The sequence below is a fragment of the Halichoeres trimaculatus genome, unplaced genomic scaffold, assembly GCF_033239565.1.
Source record: "Halichoeres trimaculatus isolate MK-OKI-2021-1 unplaced genomic scaffold, fHalTri1.1 fHalTri1_scaffold_5, whole genome shotgun sequence".
Classification (NCBI taxonomy): Eukaryota; Metazoa; Chordata; class Actinopteri; order Labriformes; family Labridae; genus Halichoeres; species Halichoeres trimaculatus.
Genome location: NW_027437183.1, coordinates 24,826,347 through 24,848,063, shown reverse-complemented (window position 1 = coordinate 24,848,063; position 21,717 = coordinate 24,826,347). Strand labels below are relative to the sequence as shown.

The 21,717-nt window shown below is 40.8% G+C and overlaps 2 protein-coding genes across 3 annotated transcripts; both read right to left on the bottom strand.

Moving 5' to 3' along the window:
* Positions 1-1,245: 1,245 nt before the first annotated feature.
* On the bottom strand, positions 1,246-17,733 carry LOC141790132 (glycerol-3-phosphate acyltransferase 4-like). The gene is made up of 13 exons (XM_074669795.1): positions 17,542-17,733; positions 16,185-16,813; positions 13,145-13,214; positions 12,758-13,058; positions 9,975-10,049; positions 9,775-9,864; positions 5,345-5,438; positions 5,071-5,186; positions 4,810-4,865; positions 4,616-4,701; positions 4,400-4,528; positions 4,006-4,085; positions 1,246-3,452 (listed from the first exon to the last, which is right to left on the bottom strand). The coding sequence occupies exons 2-13, from the start codon at positions 16,350-16,352 to the stop codon at positions 3,344-3,346; spliced, it is 1,374 nt and encodes a 457-aa protein (XP_074525896.1). The 5' UTR covers positions 16,353-16,813; positions 17,542-17,733; the 3' UTR covers positions 1,246-3,343.
* Positions 17,734-17,930: 197 nt separating this feature from the next.
* polr3d (polymerase (RNA) III (DNA directed) polypeptide D) lies at positions 17,931-21,530 on the bottom strand. 2 transcript variants are annotated; one of them, XM_074670622.1, is made up of 9 exons: positions 21,367-21,530; positions 20,373-20,540; positions 20,141-20,184; positions 19,892-20,046; positions 19,669-19,796; positions 19,371-19,530; positions 18,947-19,194; positions 18,714-18,866; positions 17,932-18,594 (listed from the first exon to the last, which is right to left on the bottom strand). In XM_074670622.1, the coding sequence occupies exons 2-9, from the start codon at positions 20,532-20,534 to the stop codon at positions 18,478-18,480; spliced, it is 1,167 nt and encodes a 388-aa protein (XP_074526723.1). In that variant the 5' UTR covers positions 20,535-20,540; positions 21,367-21,530; the 3' UTR covers positions 17,932-18,477. The 2 variants fall into 2 exon arrangements, with proteins under 2 accessions (XP_074526724.1, XP_074526723.1); XM_074670623.1 differs by lacking the exon at positions 21,367-21,530 and having other exon boundaries at positions 17,931-18,594; positions 20,373-20,535.
* Positions 21,531-21,717: the final 187 nt, after the last annotated feature.

Here is a 21,717-nt window from a genome sequence, read left to right as displayed (position 1 = left end):
TAATGTAGAGGAGTGCTGTTGTATTGAATATCAGCATGGCATCAGTGACAATGCTTTGAAAAAAAGATTATGCAATATGAGGCAATATGAGGGTTTGCTATGTTTCTATCTACTACACCATGGGTTAGATTTAAAAAAAGGTCTCATTGATCAATCTAGACAAAGATGGTTGACTTTAACATTGACAAGCAGTATTAGGGACACTGGTGGGCAGTAATTTTGAGAAGTTAAAGGTCCAAGTGCTGTTAAACTATGTAACATCACTCATTGAACATCTCTCCTTCAATCAAAATACTTGTTACTTTTGTTTTATGTAATAAACAAAACCTGCAATTTCTCAAGAATTGCATGCCGCCTACAACTTCTAGTCATCACAGCAGCAGAGTTACCACAGTATTTCTCAACACAGCTCTAGTCCTTCACCACACCCTATAACTCAACTCTAGTTGGGAGAAAAGAGGTGTGTGCCATCCAGCTGCCTGGGTTCCAGCCCAGGCTAGAGCAAAGACTGCTGGGGGCCTGACTCTGCTTCTCCATAGTGCTGTAAGTGAGCTGTTCAACCATGGCATGGTTTACACAGCCAGCCCTTTGAGCTCCCTGCTTCCTCCTACTCCGCCTCTTTCCTTTATTCACCAACATCAACAGATGCATTTGAAACCATTGCAATGCTGAATGCTGCCATGTCCATCACCGGTCTGGAGACAAAGATGGTTAAAGGGGGAAACCTCTCTGAAAGGAGACAGAGGCAGCTTGTTGCTGCCAGGGGGAGAGAGGCCTGGCTTTTGGACAGAGCTGCTGCTGCTGTGAGAAAAAAAAAACAGCAACATACAACCACAGAAAGACATGTTAGTTAGACCCCAGACTGAGTGCATACCAGGAAATATACAAAAGGTGACCTTCAGAATAAAGCTCTTCATCGCATTGGCAAGACGGTATTGGAGCAGCTTGGTGCCCACTGGACAATAAATCAAACAGGAAATGGCTGGTCTGCCAGGAATAGCCCAGAAAAAGCAATGGCTAATTACAGTACCTTGACAGGGTTCCTACAGCTCAAGGCAAGTTAAATTTAAGACTTTTTAAGACTTTTTTAATGACGTTGGAAATCAAATTTAAAAACAAGTCGACAACAAACCACAATTGAAACAAACAAAACTAACAAACAAAAACACCACATGAATTACCTGGGTTAGCGGCAATTCAACCCAATGTTTATTTTACATAAAACATCACTTTTTACCTTTTTTAACCCCAATTTTACAACTTCATGCCTATTTTGTCCCCATTCATCTTTTTTGGCCATCATCACAACCATTTTTGGAATTTTCACATGTTTTTTGAAATTTAATTTTAAATTTAATCCTCAATTTTGCTGCCATAATCAGATTTTCCTAAGTCACTTTTGGATGTCTTCGCCAATTTTTCCTCATTTTTTTCCCTCTCTGGGCACCCTAGGTAGAACCATGACATGCGTCTGCTTTAAAAGTTCCTGGTGCAACCACATCACCGTTTTGTTAGTTCCACTATTGTGATTACGCGATGTTGCCACGAAAGTAAAGCCGGAAATTATTTAGAAAAAATAGATAGATGTTACTTGATATCTTTTTAAGTTCAAATTAACATAAATCTTACAAATGTGTTCAAATTTTTAAGACTTTTGAAATTTGGATTTAAGACTTTTTAATGCCAATTCAGGCCTCTTTTTAGAATTATGAATTCAATGCCTTTTGAGACTTTTCAAGGATCCACGGGTACCCTGTTTGAGTGGTAGGGTAAACTTTGGAGGTCAGTTTATTTCAGTTACAGAGGCTGATGGTAATTAAATTTACATGTACTTGAATTGAACATTAAATTTGTCAATGTTTTACTCAAAATGATATCAATCTGAATTGAAAAAAGGCTTAAATATAATATAAATAATTTTCAGTCTTCTTTTAGAGTATTGATCTTTGTTCCACACGTGTGTCCAGATATGTTTAGGATGATTTTGCTTCTGTACGAACAAGTTTAATGTGCTTTGTTCAGGGATTTGGGGAAAAAAACAGTGTTAGAAGCAATGAAAGATCCAAAGTCAAAGGTCAAGTCACATTCTTGAACATTTATTCTCATGAACGGATTTGACACGGTCAAAATGACTATCCCTGAAAGAAGCAAACTAGGGGGACATGAGCCTCGGGTTCCTGCTCTCTGAGGCCCTCCATCGTGTCCCTCTGCTGCAGCCTACAGTACAGACTAAAGATGCACACTGTCCCTCTTTGAAGATTGTTGATGAGGGGGGAAATAAAGACAAAAACTTTTACAGTTTGATTAAAATAAACTAGGCAAGATAGTCGCTACACAAGCAGAGAGCCTGTGAAAACCCGATGCCTATGTGGAGTGTATTAGTATGATATTTCTCAGCTAAATGTCATTGTATCTATGTTTTAGGCAGGAGACAGACTGTTATGGTCATTAACTCTACATCACTTGCTCTGTTTCATGGGCCTTAAAGGGGCAGTGCTAAAAGCATCCCAAATAGACTCTGAGTGATTGGACTGCAAACTTTTCAACTGCCACTATGCTGTAGTTTCAGCTTTAACAGCAACACAGCCTCAGTCCATCAGCGTACCTGCAGTTGCACAATTTCCACTTCATAATGTGATGATTTTCACATTCAATGGAAAAACAGAAACTGACAACATATCTGAGCTCGTTAGCACCATAACAACAACAGTTATCGCATGGTTTGACACAAGACTTATTGTAAAACACAGAGCATCAAATAAAAGTTTATATTCTCTTGGAAAAAGCCCATAAAAATATCTGAAATGTAACAAAATCTGGTAATGTGCACAGAAACATGGGCACAAGCCAGTCATGCAAAACCTCAACTCAGTCACAGGTTTAGCTTAAAAACAAATTATCTACAGTAACTCTCCCAGTTAGGATCAGATCTGTAACGCAGTGTGATACAAACATAAAAGTAAAATTAAAAATTTTTTAGACAATCAAAGAACTCAATGATGAACAATATAACAAGATTTCCCTCAAGAGAAAAAAACAATGCTGCCACCACGGAAGACTTAGCTCCTTTTTACGTGCTTACCTTACTTCACTGCAACGTAAGCAAGGCTCAGTCAAGCTTTTCCAACAAAGGGCAGCAGACTCAGAATGACCCGTAAGAGCGACACAAACTGAACATGCTGAGCGAGGCAGCGACCGAGGAAGCTTAATGGAGTGCTGTTGACTTCAGAGAGGGAACTTTTCCAGTCAGGGAGCTCCAGTGGAGACACGAGCCTGCTGGCTGCTCATTTAGTCAGAGGTGTCCGTGTGTGTCACTCAGGCAGTCCACTTTTTAACAAGTCCTTCAGGAGCGACTGCGATCCTCTTGGGTGCCTACGAGCATTTTACTGTACAGCTTCTGCTGCTCTTCTTTAAAGGTATCCTTTACCTTTCCTCGCTTCAATCCTCCGTCCCTGCAAGTGAGTTTAAAATTAGTGACAACTTTTAGAGAAAAAAAAGAATCCTGTTCAACACAGTCGACTTTTTTAAAGGAGAACTTTGAATGTTTCCTGCGACAGTTGGCCAACAGGAACAAAATGAGGGATTTGAAACTAAAAATTCAAAGTGAACGTGGCCATATTTAAATTTATCTGACAGGGTGGAAAATCTTTTCACTGCACACCTTACTTTGTCCCATTAAGCTTCTATTTAGGTGCTTTGAGCATTTTTAACACCATGGGTTGTATGAAATAAATACATAAAAAATATGGGGTTCTTGACATCAAAACATTTTCACTGAATTTTTCACAGAAATAAACAAAAATACAGTTCTTGTGTTTTTGTTTTTGTTTTAATATACACCTCAACTTTCAGTGCAGCTTTAATGCCCACTCAAAGTGTCTGGGGTGAAAAAGGTGTTTATTATTTATTACAGCAGACTCATTTGAATGGTAACATGTGTTGGAGCACGATACCCATGTTAAATCAGTTGTGACTGTGGCATGACTGAGGTGGGAGTTTTCTTACCACAGGAGGTCAACCAGTCCACCTTGCCTGGCAATTGCTGCTTTCACCCGGTTTGCAAACTGAACAGCGTCCTCACCTTCCTGTTGGAAAAGGTACACAGAGTTTAAACACAAATTAACAAGTGTTCATGGGAAAAAAATACGGAGAGCTCTGCATTTAAAATAAAAACTACATTTTCTTTTTTTGTTTTAAATTTATTGTAATCATTTTTGTTTCTCACAATCCCTGCCATCCCAGTTTCTCTGACTGTGATCTGGTATCTTTCTGCTCACTTACAATCAAGGTTTGAGCTAAATATTTTCTTGACAAGATGTAATTCTAAATTCAACAAGGCTTTGACTTTGTAAATGACTTGATATTTCCAACTGTCATGTTAACTCAGGACTTTTCTCACCTCTCGAGACATGGGAGGAAGGTACCACACACTGCAGACGATGGCCCAGCTGCTCATCATGCGCAGCAGGTAGTTGACCATCCCGAACTTGCTGCTGTTCCAGAAGGCGTCCCCGAAACGAGGATCATACTGGGTGCATCCAACACAGTGAACGGTAAATACATATTTTAACTTGAAACGGAGTGCTGATTAAAGTTCAGAAATACTAACACACACCTTAATGGCCACAGGGTAGACTGTGGCACCAATCTCAAAGCTTCCCTTCTTGAACATCATGACTGATGTGTTGTTAATGCAGGTACCTGTAGATTAAGAGCATAAATAAAGAATAAATCATCTGATTTTTTTAAGAGTAAAATAAATTAAGTATAATCATGAAGTCTTATCTGTATGGATCTCAAAAAACTTACCTTCAGGAAAAATGAGGATGGGCAGTTTTGATTTGTCCTCTACATGGTCGCTCAGTCTGTGTAAAGCAAAGTATAACAATCATTAAAAGTCAAAATATTAGCTCATCTGGACAGTATTCTTTCAAAATGTGAGTGCTGAAATACTTAATATGTTAATAAAGTAGCTTTAACTTCTTTCCAAAGTTCTTTCTTAAAACCCAAGGGGAAAATGTAAAACAACAAAAATAACGATAACTCAGAAAAGTTAATCTGTAATCCCACCTTTTGGCCACTAGATGTCTGTCTTTGACTTCTGAACGTTCAAACCAAACGTGTGGGCAGGCTTTCACCATGGATCTCTGAATGACCCCCATCAAGCCACCATGAATTTGGCCAACCTGTTGAAACACAACACAAACACAAGCATACATCAACAAATCTATTCCTGAGAGAGAGAAACCACATTTCAACAGTCCAGAAGCTGCTACAGAAAACCAGAGACTGATCATTGTGGGTTTTTCTTGTGTAGCCCCCTGCTCTGCAGCAGTGAACTCACCATGGCGTAGCAGCCGTCACTGGCCAAGATGATGACATCGATGGGGGAGGTATGGTTGGCGACACAGATTCCCCCATTTTTAGGTTTGTTTTCACTGAAAAATAAGGACAGCAAGTAAAAAAGGGGATCAGAGGCACTCCTTGCATGATTTACTGCTATCATGGAATGGAAACAACAAGAAGAATAGTTCTGAATTTGTCAGACAAATCACATGACAAGTTTAGCGCTCGAGGAAAAGGGCAAAGCAGCTAGAGGTCAACATCATTCTTCAAAAGGAAAGGAACAGTGTGGTCCACCACAAAGCAATAAAGCTGCCGGTTGGGGAAATGTTAAAGGTTTGAAGCCCTCCAGTAGCCAGTACGTGTATATACTGAGTTCACATACCAAAGATAGAGTTACAATCTTAAATACAGAAAGAGCAAGAGCACAACTTCCTATGTCACTGAGTATTTTTAGCTCCAGACTACAGAGCAATACATGTCGTAACACGCCAAGATCTGATGGCAGATACTCAGAAACTCTCACGAAATTATAATCGATCTTTGTCACATGAGCCTTTGTCAAACAGTCAGTGTTTTACTATTTCTTTTGGCGGATTCCCTCAAACTAAGATAACAGTTGTACAGTAAAAAGTAAACTTCAGTCAAGTGTGAACTGCAGTGAACCCAGAGCAGCACCAGCTGTTACAGACAACAGTTGATGGGTAAACACACAAATCTTTGACTTCCTCCTTCACTTTGTGTGTTAAATGTGCTCAGGATTCTTAATTTGACATGTCTAAATCAGCTCTAATAACAGCATGACTAAATAACTTTATAGCATAGGCCCTGGCTGTGAGGAAGAGAGAGTCTTAGTTTGGCCGAGTTACATTTTGTACTTCACCTAGGCTCATATGCCGACAGATATAAACATGAGAGTGGACAGTGTGGCCTCAGCCACCCTGTCTGTCATGCTAACACTTTGGGTGCTCAGATTGCAACTGCTAACACACACCCCGTTTTCTGTTCTCCATTATAGGAGCTTATTTATAGCCCTCTCTTGTCACAGCAGCAGACCTGCACTGAATCAGTGCTGAAAAGCAGAATAAACGGCACTGGGCTAGCTACATTTGAGCAAAACTCTACAGATTCCATAAAGAAGACTGATAATACACTACTAACACGGCAGTTTCACTAATCTTTATCAATTAATACATTTAAAAGCTCCGTGAGGATTATAGGTTAGATGTTGTGTGCAATGACACCTGGGGCCAGAAATAAAAACACTGTTCCTTATGAGCACTATCACCCACTGTTGTAAAGACGCAACTCTTGCCAATGCGTGCACTTGCTTCAGAAGCAAATAGATGGAGCATGCAAAGTGACAAGGTGATGTTTTTATTGTGAATTTATTTATTGCATAGTGCTACTGTCAACAACACACCTGTTGCAGTGTCATCAAAGGAACTTTACATCTATGAAAAACGTGATTTGTGTTCTTTGAGCAAAATCCCACCTGGCCGTGGATACTCAGAAATAGCATTTAGAAATAGCCAATTTTAGAGCCGATAATCTCATTTTTAATCGTGGATTATGAATAGGCAAACATCTATCAAAGTGAGATAACTTCAAGATCATTTTGAATTTCTTCACGGTGTATTCAACAAAAACAGAAGCAGTAAAGAAATTGAGAAATAAACCACAAGGTTGACACACTGCACAGAGACGTTGAGGAAGAACTGTTTGAAAAAAGAGAAAAGCGATCAACTGCCTTCAGCAAATATCAAGCTTCAATTTATGAGAAACTCTACGTTCATAAAAATCTTTGGTGGGAGGAAAAAAGAGCAAATACTCTGAAACATAAACATAATCACTGAGAATGACAAAGAAAGGGAATGTGTCCTAACAGAATAAGTGCATCACTGTGTTTATTGAAGTGTTTCTACCAGAACTGTGTGGGTGTGGAAAACAAAACTCTTACTTCTGTTGACCTCATTTCCACAAGTCATTTGTATCTTATCTAACGTAGTTATGTGACTGAATTAGACGACCTGAGTGTTCCCCCTTTTACACCAAACTGGTGCTGGCTCCAGACCACTTCCTGACCTAGCATTGGTTCTTTGCGTTTTCACCAAGGTTAAAATAGTTTTGGATTTGTCATTATAGTTCAGTTTTATTTAGCGTTGACATTTTTTTTTATCCATTATAGTTTAGTTTTAGTTAGTTTTGACATTTTTTTCCATTACAGTTTAGTTTTAGTTAGTTTTAGAGCGGGCATTCAGAGCAGCCCAGCTTTTATTTAGTTTTAATTTTTGCAACAAGGCTTCGTTTTTGTTTAGTTTTAGTTTAGTTTTTCCATACCTTATTAACCAGGTGCAGGATTCAAAAAGGTCAGAGTAAATATTTTGTCATACAGTTTATTTTCCAGTTCAACATAGTGCTCACTGCTCGGTCAATGCTGATACTGAACTGTTGGCTGCTGCCTTAAACACAAGAAAATAATATAAACTTAATATAAAAAATATATACATCAGTTATATAAAATAATGTTAACATGAATTAAATAAAAATAATGAAAACATAAATTATATAAAACAATGATATGGGCTTTGATAATTAGAAACTTGGACTCTGTAACAATAAAGTCAGACTCACATGTAATTAAACTGTTACAGATGCTCTGATTCATTGCTCCACTACGTTTGGTCGCAGCACAGCGCACAGCCAGTCAGTTCAGTAAACAAGCACGTCCCAGTACGTCGCTATGATGGTGCCGTACGGCACTGACAACTGCTGGAAACTGTCTTAAAATTGGTTGGGAAAATGTGTCGGATTAATTCAAATCCTAAAGGCTATTAACATTGTCAGAAACTATAACTAGGGACATTTTGTCTTTAATTTCAGTTAGTTTTGTGAACACAAGATACAGTTTTAATTTAATTATCCTTTTTGTTTTCTTTTCTAGTTTTTATTAATTTGAGTTAACTGCAATGTATTTTAAATTTTAGTTTTCCTTTTCAGTTTTGTTTTAGTTAACTATTACAACCTTGGTTTCCACAGACAAAGAACTGACACCAGGTGCTCAAGCTAGCACCAGCTCTTAGCTGGGCCAGGGCGCTGCAAAAGATCAGCAGTGAAAAAAAGTCATTCTCAAAAGGTAAAGCTGCTGAGCGAGTCGTCTGTTGTTTTGTCGGCATTTACCCATTCAAAACTTGGAGTGGGGGCAAAACTGGAGCTGCAATGTATCGTCTCTATTAATTCATTGAACAGACTAAAAGGCTTTGTTACTTATGTTTTCAACTAGATGAGATGTCATTTCATGTTCTGTGTTTCCATTTCTCCTTTGCCCTCGATCGCACATGGCAGAGTTCTGAGAATGTTTTTTAACATTTCACTTTTCTTCCACCAATCTATAAAATACTATGAAAGACCAGCGCATGCTGTCAGCTGATTTCTCCCCCTAAAAAATGTGTTTCCTCTATCGGTTTATTTGAAAAATAAAACAGAGAGGCTGTTTTCAGTTTTAAATACACTCCCATGTTCATGATAAAGTCTCCGCAGAGAACATTCAGAGGACCCTGACTCAAACCTGGATTTTTTTAAGGAAGCCGTATTGATAACAGGATTGACTGTGAAGATTGATTGTGAATATTATTATTTCACTCCTCACAGTAGTATCATATAAACGTGAACTGTGTGCGAAAAAGTGACTATTTCCTAACAAAGGACGCTCATTCACATGAGATCACAACCTATGTGCTATGGGCCAGAGCTCCACTCCCTCCTCAGTCTGTGACAGGTTCAGGCTGGAGTCTGCAGCTTCTTTCAGAGCTCAAACACATCTTTAAAAGCCAACTTTCCACATTTCTAAACCTGAACGGACACAATTAATAATATTTTGGCTTCTAACAGTCAGACATCACAGATTAATCAGTCAAGGCATAAACAAGGGCTGTGTAAATTAAATGTTTAAAACTTTGCTGTATTTAGGTTTGTCACATACTGCACACACACACTGCTAAATCACTGCAGTGATCTCCCTACAGGTGAGTTTTTTCTGATTCCCTCAACTTTTCTGACTGCCAAACAACGCGGTGTCATTTCCTCTCTAACTCTGTTGCTATGGCGTTGTTGATTACCAGCATAGAGAAGTTTCCTTTTTCCCATAATAAGTCTCTCCATGTCGTAAAATCAGTGGGTTCGGCCAGCTGAACATAGAATATTTAGGGGCGTGTTATGTAAATTACGATTGTTTTCAGCCGCCACATTTATCAACAGCTGATCAGGTGTACACTGTGATTGGCTCTGGTACACCCACAGCTCTTTGTCTGATACAACCTGAAGTATGCTGTGTCAAAGCCTTCACCCCACAAACTGATGGGGGTGTCAATAAGACTGCAGGAAGGAGTTATGTGATGGAAGGAGCTGTGGTAAAACAGTGTGGTGCCTCACCTGTCATGGTAGGTTATGATAGCAGTCAGAGCTCTGACACATATTCTGTAGCACATCAAATGGACTTTCTTACTCAGAAAGTTTTTCATCCTGCAAAGAGAAGCACACAACAATAAGTCCGTGTGTCGAGAGGGATCAGAGATAATCACATTGATGTGTCTGAGCCGATGACTCTGACGAATTAAACAAATCTGTCTTACCTTCCGTTTGGAAGCAGCCCAACAACAGAGGTGAGGAACACAAGGAGTCCGACACCCGTGAAGGCAAGAGTTACCCTGAGGGAGACACACAGAGAAGTTATACTAATCCCTACACAACAAATCATGAAAAATATGTTTCATTCACAAGAAAAGGTTGTGTAATAATGTTTCATAAACTTAAAACCATCTGGAGAGTGGTGGTTAGACATGACAGTTAAGTCTGTGTAACATGTATGGGGTCTTGGGTTATGCTAACCAAGAGAGGACATTTAATTCTGTATAATGAAAGCACCCATGTCTGCTTTCTTCCATCACTGATAGATCCTTCAGAACATGCAGTAGGGCATGTTAGCCATTAGTTAATCCAGCCAACAGGTTGTTGTAATCTGGATGAACCAATCCTGCATGGTTTGGAGAGATGCTGATGAAGTTGTGCAAAGATCAGCCAAACGTGGAAGAGGTTAAAGATTCATCTATGTTTTACAATGTTAAACTGAAGAAGTACTGAATGACAGAGTCGATTAGCTGGATAGGAAACTTGTATGATGTCTGTCTGTGTGGCAGTGGCCTGATTTGTCTCCCCACTGGCAATTGGAAATGGGCCAGCCAGGCTTAGTACTGAGTCACTGTCTCTGTCTCTCTCTAAGCTGACCTCGAATGAGGAAGTCCCTCATGTACTCAATGCGTGTGCCAACATTCGATGTTGAGTCTAAAACCACTTGCAGCAGGCTCCACAATTAGGATAGCAGCTGCAGAAAAAGAACATGCCAGGCTCATATGTTGGGCAGCTCCAACTAAACATGTTATAATATTTTAGAGATCACACAGAAAATATGTGGTATGTGACAGTCTGGGATACAAATTCTTTATGAAAAGTTTAAAGGAAGAGTCGGCAAGAATTTCTGTTACGTGTTTATAAACATGAATTCAAACTGGGCTCTCCCTCCTTGGATCAGTGCCAGCGGCAGCGCACACCTAGAGCCTCAGACTGTAACTATGTGAACACACTCACTAGTCCAGCAACCACCTGCAGCATCACATTTCTACGTGGGAAAGACTTGAGAGCAGTGCACCTGACTTAGCATGTTAGCACAAGCTAATCACAGGTAATTGACTAATACCTGGTTAGCAGAAAGCCAACTTGCTCTTTGTCCGGAGCTGCTTTCCAAGTGTCCGAAAGCGAGTGAAAAGTCAAGCTTCAACCTTGTTTAGTAAAAATCTTAATCTTTTCAGTGTTTTTTTTTTCTTAAGTTGTGTTTTTCCTTCTCTGTGCTACGTCCAATATCAAAGTCATTCGGGATAGTTTCTTCCACTCGCAATCATTAACAGGCAAAGTCACTTGCGCACTGGGTGCGCTGTCATTGGCTGATGTAACCACGCTTAAAAACGCCCAAAAACGACCCAGAATGCAGGCAGAGGAGATGGCTTGTGGCAGACACAGACACTGACACACATGTATAGAGTCCCATAGGAGGCGATTGATCAAGATTATTACAAGCACATTTAATTTTTTTATGGAAAAATCCAGCAGATTCTATGTTTTACAGCTGAACGATCAAATCTTAAAGTAAACTGTTTTTCATCCTAGTTTGCTCAACACACCACGGACAAATCAAGTCACATGCAAAGGAAAATGACTGAGCTGATGAGAACATTTCTTTACAGTTGCTGCTGTTATTAAGTAACCTGACACGCCATACGGACAGTTTAATATATTCGCCACAGAAATATTTCCCTAGTCCATCTGGGTAGCAGCTCTCCCGATTTTTTTTCAGAGGCAGGACCTTCAAAAAAAAATCAGTTCTGATTGACACACTGACCACAGACCAATCCGCATCAAGCCACGATATGACGTAGCTTATGTACTCCACTGCTGAGAAACAATAGACAACTACAGGAACACGAGAAACAGCTGTGATAATGGCGTTAGACGACTGCTGCCGTTTTTGATAAGTTAACTTTAGAATCAAAGGAACGCTGACAAGTACGAAAGTCTGCTGACGTCACGTCTTCTAGTCACTTACGCTGCTCCCACAGCTCCCGCCTCTCTTCCCTGATTGGGCCGGTTAGAATTTAGCCGAGTGAAATCGTTGGTCATTGGAGCCTGGCTAGATGGATCTGCAGGATTTCAGAAACTGAATCAGGCAGGTCCATCTGCTCTGCAAGGTTAGTTATTAAGAGTCATTATATAAATACCTGTCAGAACAAGATAAAGATGTAAGATATGCTGGATTTTTCCCATGGTCTTTTATGCAACAAGGCCACATCTGTATTGCAGGGCTTCTCGAGGCCATGTTTCCCACAATCTCATCCTGCACATCAACAGCCTGGTAACACAGCTCAGCCTTTTTAAAAGGTTTTTTTCTTTGTCATCTGAATAACACACACAACTAATGTTTTGCATTTGCAGCTGCCTCATGCCTGAGGTGTTACCACGTGGTTTTTAATCATTTTCACACCTCACATCATTAACAAGCTCTTCTCTCAGGCTCACCTGCTGTTGTGAGAAAAGGAAATTAAAATGATGTAAATGATACCCGAGTTCTGCTTGTGTGCAACTTAACAAAACATAGTGCTGATGGTGACGGTCAGCACAGCAGACGCACACAATGACGGGGAAAAAACAAAGAGGCAGGGCCAGCACAAGTGGAGTGTTTGTGTGGGAATGAAACCGAGATGAGAGAATAAATTAACGAGGTGTTCATGTTGCCCTCAAAACTTTGTTCATAAAGGTTTGCTCTTTTAAAACTAAAAAACCTCTGCCTTGGAGGTTGGGTTAATACCTGAGAGGCAGTAGAAAGCCGTAGCGGATCAGCAGACCCAGTCCCCACAGGACGGTCAGCCTCAGGCTGATGTACTGAAAGTTGTTGTTGCTGCGAGTCAGCAGATTCCAGGACTCCAGCTCCTCAGCAGAAAACCTCTTGGTCACCTCATCGTCCATGATGCTCTCCACTCCTCGCCGAGCAAAGTAGAAGATGTCAGACATCTCAAACTCTGAGGCTGAGTCCAGGTCTCTGTTGCTGCCACTCCGCCGGATCTCCTTAATCTCCTCCTCTAAAGAGGTGGGCTCCTTTGCAATGATGGCTGGAGCAGAGAGACAGAGAGAGTGTGTCTAAGCAATATGGAGTATACACACACATGCAGGAAAACACACTCTGGTCAAATCTTACCATTAGAGTAGGTTTTGTAAAGGGGGTAATCCTTTTCTTTTGCTCCTCTCTCTATCCGTAGAGTGGCCCACTGCAAAGAAGGAACAGCAGTTTGATGTTACATCATGAAGACATTTAACATTTACAAAGATGTGGCAACATTGACAGTGCTTAGAGGGAGTCTGAAACACAGTGTCATGGAACATTGAGAAAGTGAGCCAAAACACCAAGCAAGTAACAGCGGGCTGACACTATTAGCAGGCAGATGTCAAAATGACCTTTCTAAATTTACACTGTGTGTTCAAAAACTATCAACACAACGAAGCAAACTCTTTACAATGGAGTAATTACTGCTAACAATTCAAGATCTCAACCAGCACCCTGTCTTTTAGTGTGAGTAAAGAGTGTCAGGTGCAAGACTCTGTTATTATTGAAATGTGCTAAATAAATTTTAATAAAATATTTGTGACCAGAAACTAGAGTAAGTGCAGCGCGTCTTTTTTGTCAAAGAAACCAACGCTGTATTTCACTCATCTCCCCCTTAAGTGAGTACAACTCTGATTGCGCGCTGCATGCTGAGACAAAACCAGCAGGTCTGCTCTGGAAGAGTGCAAGAAAAGGACAAAGTGTTCCAGCAAGGAAAGGAGCAGGAAGGCTAGGGAAACCAGACTTGCCAGCAGTCTCACACTTCGATTCATACCACAGCATGAGATAACTCCAAGGTCAGTCTGCATCAATCAGTTTTTCTGGAGTGCTCTGACAGCATGCCAAACAACACTGGGATCAGCCCAGGGGCACCTGCTCCAAACTCCTAAGAATGTTAATTGCCACAGTGAGAGGGCCTGAAGGATCCCCGTGGCTGCAAAAGTCAAGCTGAAAAACACACACATGATTTCTTCCAATCTTTTCACGTTAATGAACAGTTAATCCTTCAGTCTTTACGACTGATCTGTGTTCATTAAACTGATTCAAGTAGGGAAAAGTCCTGTTGGCTTTTAATTTACCAGTCTATAATAAAGCTACCTTTGATTATTCTGCGATAAATATACTACTGAGTGAGTCAAATAATGAAGCTGCAGCTCAAGAGGATGGCACTGATTCTTTAGTTGGGTATGATCAAAGCAAAGATGTGCCTCCTCCAGTGAAAGTAAAAGAACAGACTTGATCTGGTAAAGCAAGTGAGGATAGCTTTGACTTTTGTTGCCTAAAAAAGTGACACAGGAGAAGGATTAGAGCAATTTCTATGGTGGCCGGTATAGGGATGGGTACCGAATTAGGTACTTTTATAGGTAGCGACCGAAATCTGTCAAAAGTACCGGGTACTGATTCACAGAAAATCAAGTGGTACCATGTTTAGGTACCTAAATGCATCCTTGCGACTGTGAGGGAGTGGATGCGTAGGCGGTTCTCCATGCTGGACATGAACACAGCATTGCAAGGTTATAGATTGAAGAATAAATATGCTAAAATGAAAAAAGGTAGATTTTATTACGAAACAAATTGATATTTTTTACCACATAAACACACAAAAGTACCGAAAATTGGTACCGTTGGGTACCGATACCGATTGCCAGGTACCGGGAATCAGTACCGTATCGTTTCAGATGGGAAAGGTACCCATCCCTAGGCAGGTGGGTGCCGGCTGATTTACTAAAGCATCAATAAAAACAACATAAATGCAAATGGAAAAACGTGAATGCAAAAGCCACAACTCTACAGGAGTAAAGTCCCAACAGAGGTTAAGAAGACAGTTATCCCAAGAACACAGGAAAGTTGTGAAAGAAAGTAAATGATTGTTTTCTTTTAGCTCAAGCTATGATAAATATAGCTATAATGCTATAATGCTAACTTAATGTCATGACTGATTCATAAAGCTAAATCTAAGATGACATGTTACAGGTAAATAAAAAAATATAAGAACTATGAAGGATATCACAAGGTGACACCCATATGCTCTATCTATGTTGTCACATTTGCATTCACCTTGTGGCTTTTGCAAACTGTATGACACCTAACAGCCACCGTAGATATCTTATGCTTTAGAGCAGTTGAGTAAATGGAGCAATGAAATTCTTTAACCACCTAAGTGCAAAATAAATGAAGGCCAAATATAACATGTAACATTTAACTCAAAAGCTAAAAGAAAAAGACTTATAAAGTAAAAAACAACAATGTAGTGTTGTATTCACAGAGCACAACGTCTGCACCTCTGTGCCGGTCCTCTGACCTTTCCTCTTAATCTAATTGTTGCTGCTGGAATTATGTGCTAGGAACATCTCTCATATCTCCCACAGGTCCAGTTATTTCTGGCACAGGATCTCCTCTCAAAGGAACATACTGGAAAGTGATGACAGCTTCACCAGAGAAGATATGCCACAGATAGAAGCAGGAGTGAAACCGGATAGCTGCATCTGCAGTCTTCCAGGAGGTGACCAATAAATCACTGATATTGAAATCGTAAACTAGCTGAACTCGCAGTGACTGAAGCTGGTGTTTTAATACTGCCACGGGTGATTCTGCTCATTTCTGGAGAGTGAAATCGGCGAGCAGTTTCCCGGGCTGTTAAAACCCTGTTACAGATAACAGCTACTGACAAGGTCTGTACCACTGTTTTCTCTTGTTACATAACCACGGAGAGACGCTCTGTGGCTGAGATGTTAATCTGTATCAGCTGGTGATCACAGTGGCCGCCGGTTGGACACTACAAGCATGAAGCCTGCACCTGATCGACGCCTTCTGTTAGGTACATGTAAAGCAAGCTTGATTTGAAATGAGCCTGAAAAGTCATGAACACAAGAATTTGGAAAGCTCAAAAACTCCTCCTGTTGACTGGAAGGGTGGGGGGAAAGAAAAGCAGTAACAAGAACAAGCTGTACTTGAATGATAAAGCGAACTTGAACACTGTATAGTTTGTAGAATAACAGCAGCAGGAGCGGGAGATACTAACCACTCACTTTCTGAAGAATTTTTCAGACACAAAACCTCGAACAAAAGTTAGATTTGTAAGTTGTTTTTTTTTTTACCAGATAAACAGTGTTTGACTACAAAGCAGCGAGCCTACCTCAAAGAGCTTCAACAAGGTTTTCATGTACAGACGCCGGATGCCAAAGGACACCCCAAAGATGGCAGGCACGATGATGAACACCAGCAGCAAGGTGAACCACACGGTGAAGGAGATACCCAGCAGGATGCAGATCAGGTTGTCGAAGGGGTTAAAGAAGAGCTCCATCTTGCAGTTCAGAGGGCGACAAAATCTATTAACAGTTGAAATCAGACAGAAGAGGACGTGCAGCCCTTCACCTCCTGGCCCCAAACGGCCCTTGTCTTTTGTCACAAAAAAGTCTTCATCAAGATCACTATGAGATAGAGCTTCTACTCACACTCAGCAGAGAGCCACTGAGAGTACAAGTGATCATCTTGATGTTGCCCGATTGGGCGATGTCAATGAATCTCATTATTTTCACAAACTCTTTTTTCTGACTCCTGTTCCAGGAAAAGTGAGGCTGAGTCTTTGAGGCAGCTGTGATGATATAATAGCAGGTCCTTGTTGCAGATGTCCCTTGCTGTTTGAGCAAAGCCTCCCGCCGATGACAGAAATGTAAACAATGAAACAAAAACAAAGTGGGTGCAGCAGGTGGTTCTGTTTGACTGGTGGAAGATCCGGGGGTCTGCAGCTCTGTCTGACACGGCCTGCGAAGATGAACAAACAAACGATCAGTCTCAATAACATGTCCCGAAAAAAGCGGGTAATCTAATAACACAGGACAGCAGACGTGTCTCACTGCCAACTACCTGCACTATTAATGCTGGTGTCGGTGTTGATGCTAGCCTCTCTGTATCTGTGAATAACGGGCACTATAAGAGGAAAGAAGGATGAACGGTTCTGTAAACCTCTTTCAGTAATTTTCTACATGAGCGTGGATGAAAACGCTGCTGTTATCTCTGCACTGAGCAGAGATAAAGTGAGAGGCCCTCTGTCCTCATCCTCTGATGATGCAGCAGGACGGCTAACGAGCAGCTCCATCCCGCATACAACCATCACACTGTAAGCTAGCTTCATCATTACCGACAGCAGCCAGTACTTCCTCGGTATACTTTAACATTTGGCAAATAATCACAGGCACCGCAAAATCTCGCACTCGGGTCGTGAGACTCGAGACCCTGGCACTCACACGGACGTTTAAAAGTCTAAAGTTAGCTTTTGGCCTCCGAGCTAACAGTTGTGCTAAATTCTGTTTCCTCGCGTGCTCCACCTCATCCAGCTAGCTCGCGCTCAGCCCTCGATAGTAGCGTCCGGGTGTACATGAAACGCTGGTACAGCCTTTTTTTGTTTTAAGTATGTATTAAAAGCACGAACCTCGAATAAAACAGGTTGTTCTCTAAAGCTCTGATAAAAATGTTAATGTAAAAAACCTCACTAGCCTAAAGTCACGTTATGTCCAACGCCGGTACAGTAGGCACTCTCAGCTCTATCACTCGTGTCTTTGTCTTGCGGACTGTAGCCAAACTCCACCCGGCGGACAACATGGGCAGACAACGGGCGGCCCGATGCTGGATACGTATTCTGAGTGACCAGCCCCCATCGACCGGACTATTACTACACTAACACACACTGCTCTACATTGACATCTGGTGGCCAAAGGAAAATACTGCGTCGACACGTTTAATAAAGGCTGTAAAAGGGTTTGGCCACACCGGGGCGCTGGGGAGTCACATTACTATGCATGAAGCATGGGGCAGTGTAAGTTTTCTGTGCTTTTATTGTAAATAAAGTTCAAAAACACTTTGGTCAACAGAAACTTAGGACTTTTTAAAATTTATATTATGCCGTTTAGGTGGCAGAAATTTCCTATTACATTAACCAAACCAAATAGAAATTAATAATTGGGCCACCAGATATAATTCTTTCCTGTTCAGTGAGCCAACATTTCAAAACATACGCAATGCAGCAGCTTTTGGTCTGAATGAAAAAAAAATGTTCACAGAAGAATGCAGGCTACAAGTATTATACAGTCTAAGGCTTATACTCTTAACATTTGAAAAACAAAACTTTTTTATTCACACATATACATCCATGTACAGTTTCTTCAAGTAATTTCAGAGAAATAAAACAGAAACTTGGCACACCACCCAACTCTTTAAGTTAATTCTTGATTAGTATGACTTTCACTCAAGAAAGTCATATTCATGTATATATAGTGTATTTAACTGTGTTTAAGCCATTTTGTAAACTAAAAAAAAAAAATAAAGGCCTTCACATGTGTATCTGATGTTTGGTTTGCAGAGGTCAAAAAAGTCCATAGAAACAGTGAACACTTGTCGTAAGTGTATCCACTCATCAGGTTTCATGAGTATCAAGCACTGCTCTCCAGTAGTGCCTCAAAGTCTGGGGAACAAACCATTTTGTGTTTGACATTCCCTAAAACAGTCAAGTCACCCATTCTCCCCTCTGTGCCAATAGAAACCAGCTCCTGAGAAAAGAAAAGAGACAGTTTAGCGAATCATGTTAAAATTTCTGATTCACTAGTAAAATTAAAGAAGATTAAAACATCAGATACAATCAGGAGACTGAGAGACAAAACTATCACACCTGAAGGAAAGAGCATGATGTTCCCAGTGACACATCAAGGGTCACCTGTCCCAGTATGAGCTGGACTCGTCCAGACTTCCGCACCAGCATCTTTCCTACAAGACCCTCCCGCAGGTCTTTCAGACTGCAGTTGTTTTCTTCCTCTTCCTCCTCCTGTTCATTTAAAAAAAAAGCTTTCACGCATTGTCTCATTACCTCCATATATTTAAAATTTGGTCTAAAAAGTTTTCTACCTGAGTTTCAGTTTTCAGAAGCACAGACTGCCCATCCTCTGACTGCACCTCTGTTTTCACAGGCCTGTGCTCCTTGGTGGGAGGCTGACCAGGCAGCGAGTCCGGCAGCTGCATGAAGAACAGCTCATCTCCTTTGCTCAGGCTCCACCTGTGTAGGAGGTCATGTAAAACTTCAGGCTCAGGGAGAGGAGGGGGCCTGAATGCTGCCTCCGACTTCTTTATATCAACTTCCACTGGCTCCTGTTTCACTAAAAGAGGAAGGACAGTACTTTGAGAGGGTTTTCAGACATGCCTTCACAAGCCATCATGAATATTGGAAACACAAGCTGCTGACTTGGAAGCTGTGTTCTATCACAGGACACTTAGGTTTTTTATTAAGTGTCAAAATATTCATAAAACTGAAAATAAGTGAAGCAAAAACTACCTTCCACTGCACATTCCATGGGTTCATCATCTTCCTCTACCTTCTCAGTTTTAACAGGAGACTGACTGAATTCCTCCTGAAACCCCCATCCTGATACAGCCAGGGGAAGCTGGACGGGGCAGCTGCTCTGCTCGCTCCTAAGGAAGGGGTCATTGATAAACTGAAAAAAAGCAAGAGACAGAGAAAGTAAATAAACCATAGTTTTTCAACAACTTTTGGCAGCCATTGTGGTCAAAAACTTTTCACCTGGCTTTTCACACCTCATAGTGGGTTAAAAAAAACAAAGGACCAGACTTACATTATCTCGTTCCAAACTGCGCAGAATCTCTTTGGTCTCCTCCTCAGTTTCTCTCTTCTCCTTTTTAATATTAATGATGGGTGAGGGTCCCATGGCTGGGGCATCTCTCTCCCCTTCATATATACCACCTGTGAATGACACATGGGACAGAATGCATGTGTGATGACATGGACAGAGAGCTGTACTCTGTACAGAGTAGGAAGTGATGGAGCTGAACTCTTACTTTTCTTTTTGAGACTCATCTCTGCAGGCCCCTGTTCAAAAATAGAGTGAGACTGGATGACTTCTGGGCGACCTCGGCCCCTGCCTCTGTCTCTGGGGCCTCGTCCTCGGCCTTCATCCCTCCTCTCTCTCCTCTGCCCACCTTCAACTTTTGAACTGAAACGACAAGCACAGTGAGCCACTAACAGACAAAACAAAACAAAACACATTTAATTTGACATATTTGCACTGTGTCACCATCAAAACTTACTCATCTTTGACTTTTCGGCCAATAATGTTGGGTGCGAAAGTTTTCTAAAATTAAAAAAATAAATGCAAAAAAATTTCAGCAGAGATCAAAAAGTAAAAAAACCTGATAAAAATGTTAAAAATAAATATTAAGAACATATACAAAGCAATATTATTCACATACTTAACATCTTCTAAACAACGCTTGATTTCTGCACCTCCCTGTAGCAGTGAGAAACATTTACTACGATTACCTTCTTGACTCCCCCAAGAGTGAGGTCTCTGGATTTCATTGCAGGGAAACGGCCAGGTGTCATGGCCCCACCTGGTCGACGGCCCATCAGCAGCCCCACACTGGTTCCTCCAGGGGTTGGCACACGTTGCCCACTGGGGTCATTTGAACCGGATTCTGCCATCCTGAACTGGACACATATAAGGAAATGAACTGAGACATTGTATGTGTGTGACTGGTTCATAATTAAAGATTACTATAATACTGGAAATTAAGTTATCTTCTAGATATGGTTTGAGATTTAGAGGGAAAGCATGATTTCACAGATTAAAGGGGATTTAGTAAAGACTGTTCTATACATTAATATGATCCTGTTGATTGATGAATGTTTCAATCAGTGTGATTAAGTTATCTTAATCACATCATGGTTTTGGCTGTACTAACAGAGACCAGAGGTAGCTATCAGCATTGGCAAACAGCTGACAACAATAGACTTTAAATATACTTTCCTCTGCATTAGACATTAGACAGTTTTCCATGAGCTACAAAGTTCACAAAATGCAAGAAGTACAGGGATTTCTTTTAATAAGTTATTAGATAAAATAAGATATAATCTATTAAGGTATATGTAGAAAAACAGAGTAGAACACATGAGGACACAGGTATAGTATCTGATCACTCGCCCTGCCTGGATCTCTATCAATAAAGCTCTTTTATTCAGGAGGAATGGAGACATGAACGATATCCATATTTAAATGGGCCTCTGGTGTTGCATCATAGCCAAGCTTTTAAATCAGTGACATAAACAACGGCAGCCATGTTTTATTCACACACGAGAGATTTATATATTTTAACTCTGTAACCAAAACTTATTCAATAAATTCTCTATGACAACAGTAAAAAATCAGCAACACGTGGCTGAATCAAAACACGAGTACATGGTACTGCACTGGTATGTTAAGCTTAAACACTGTCCAATATAACTTGTAACAAAGCGCGTCCCTACCGATACTCACGTTATGATTCCTCTGATGTCCGTAGTGAATATCAATCCCAAACTTGTAGGAAAAGAGTCATTTCAAGTTGAGTTTAGTCAGACTACCGACGCTGACACTGCATGACGCACGGCGCCATGACACTTCCGCAGTGTCATCAGCGCGTGTGTTCACGTGCATCAAGCCTGCGCTGAAGGGCTCGCATATTCATTAAATCTACATTTGTCACGTTATAATTATTTACTAGTCGATAATTTCACTGGTTTTTCAACTTTATCTATGAAGCGAGCTTATAAAAAAGGAAATCGGTATTATTTGTTTGAAAAAAGCAATTGGCACAGTTTGTCCTTTTTGCTAAGGACCCAGTACAGT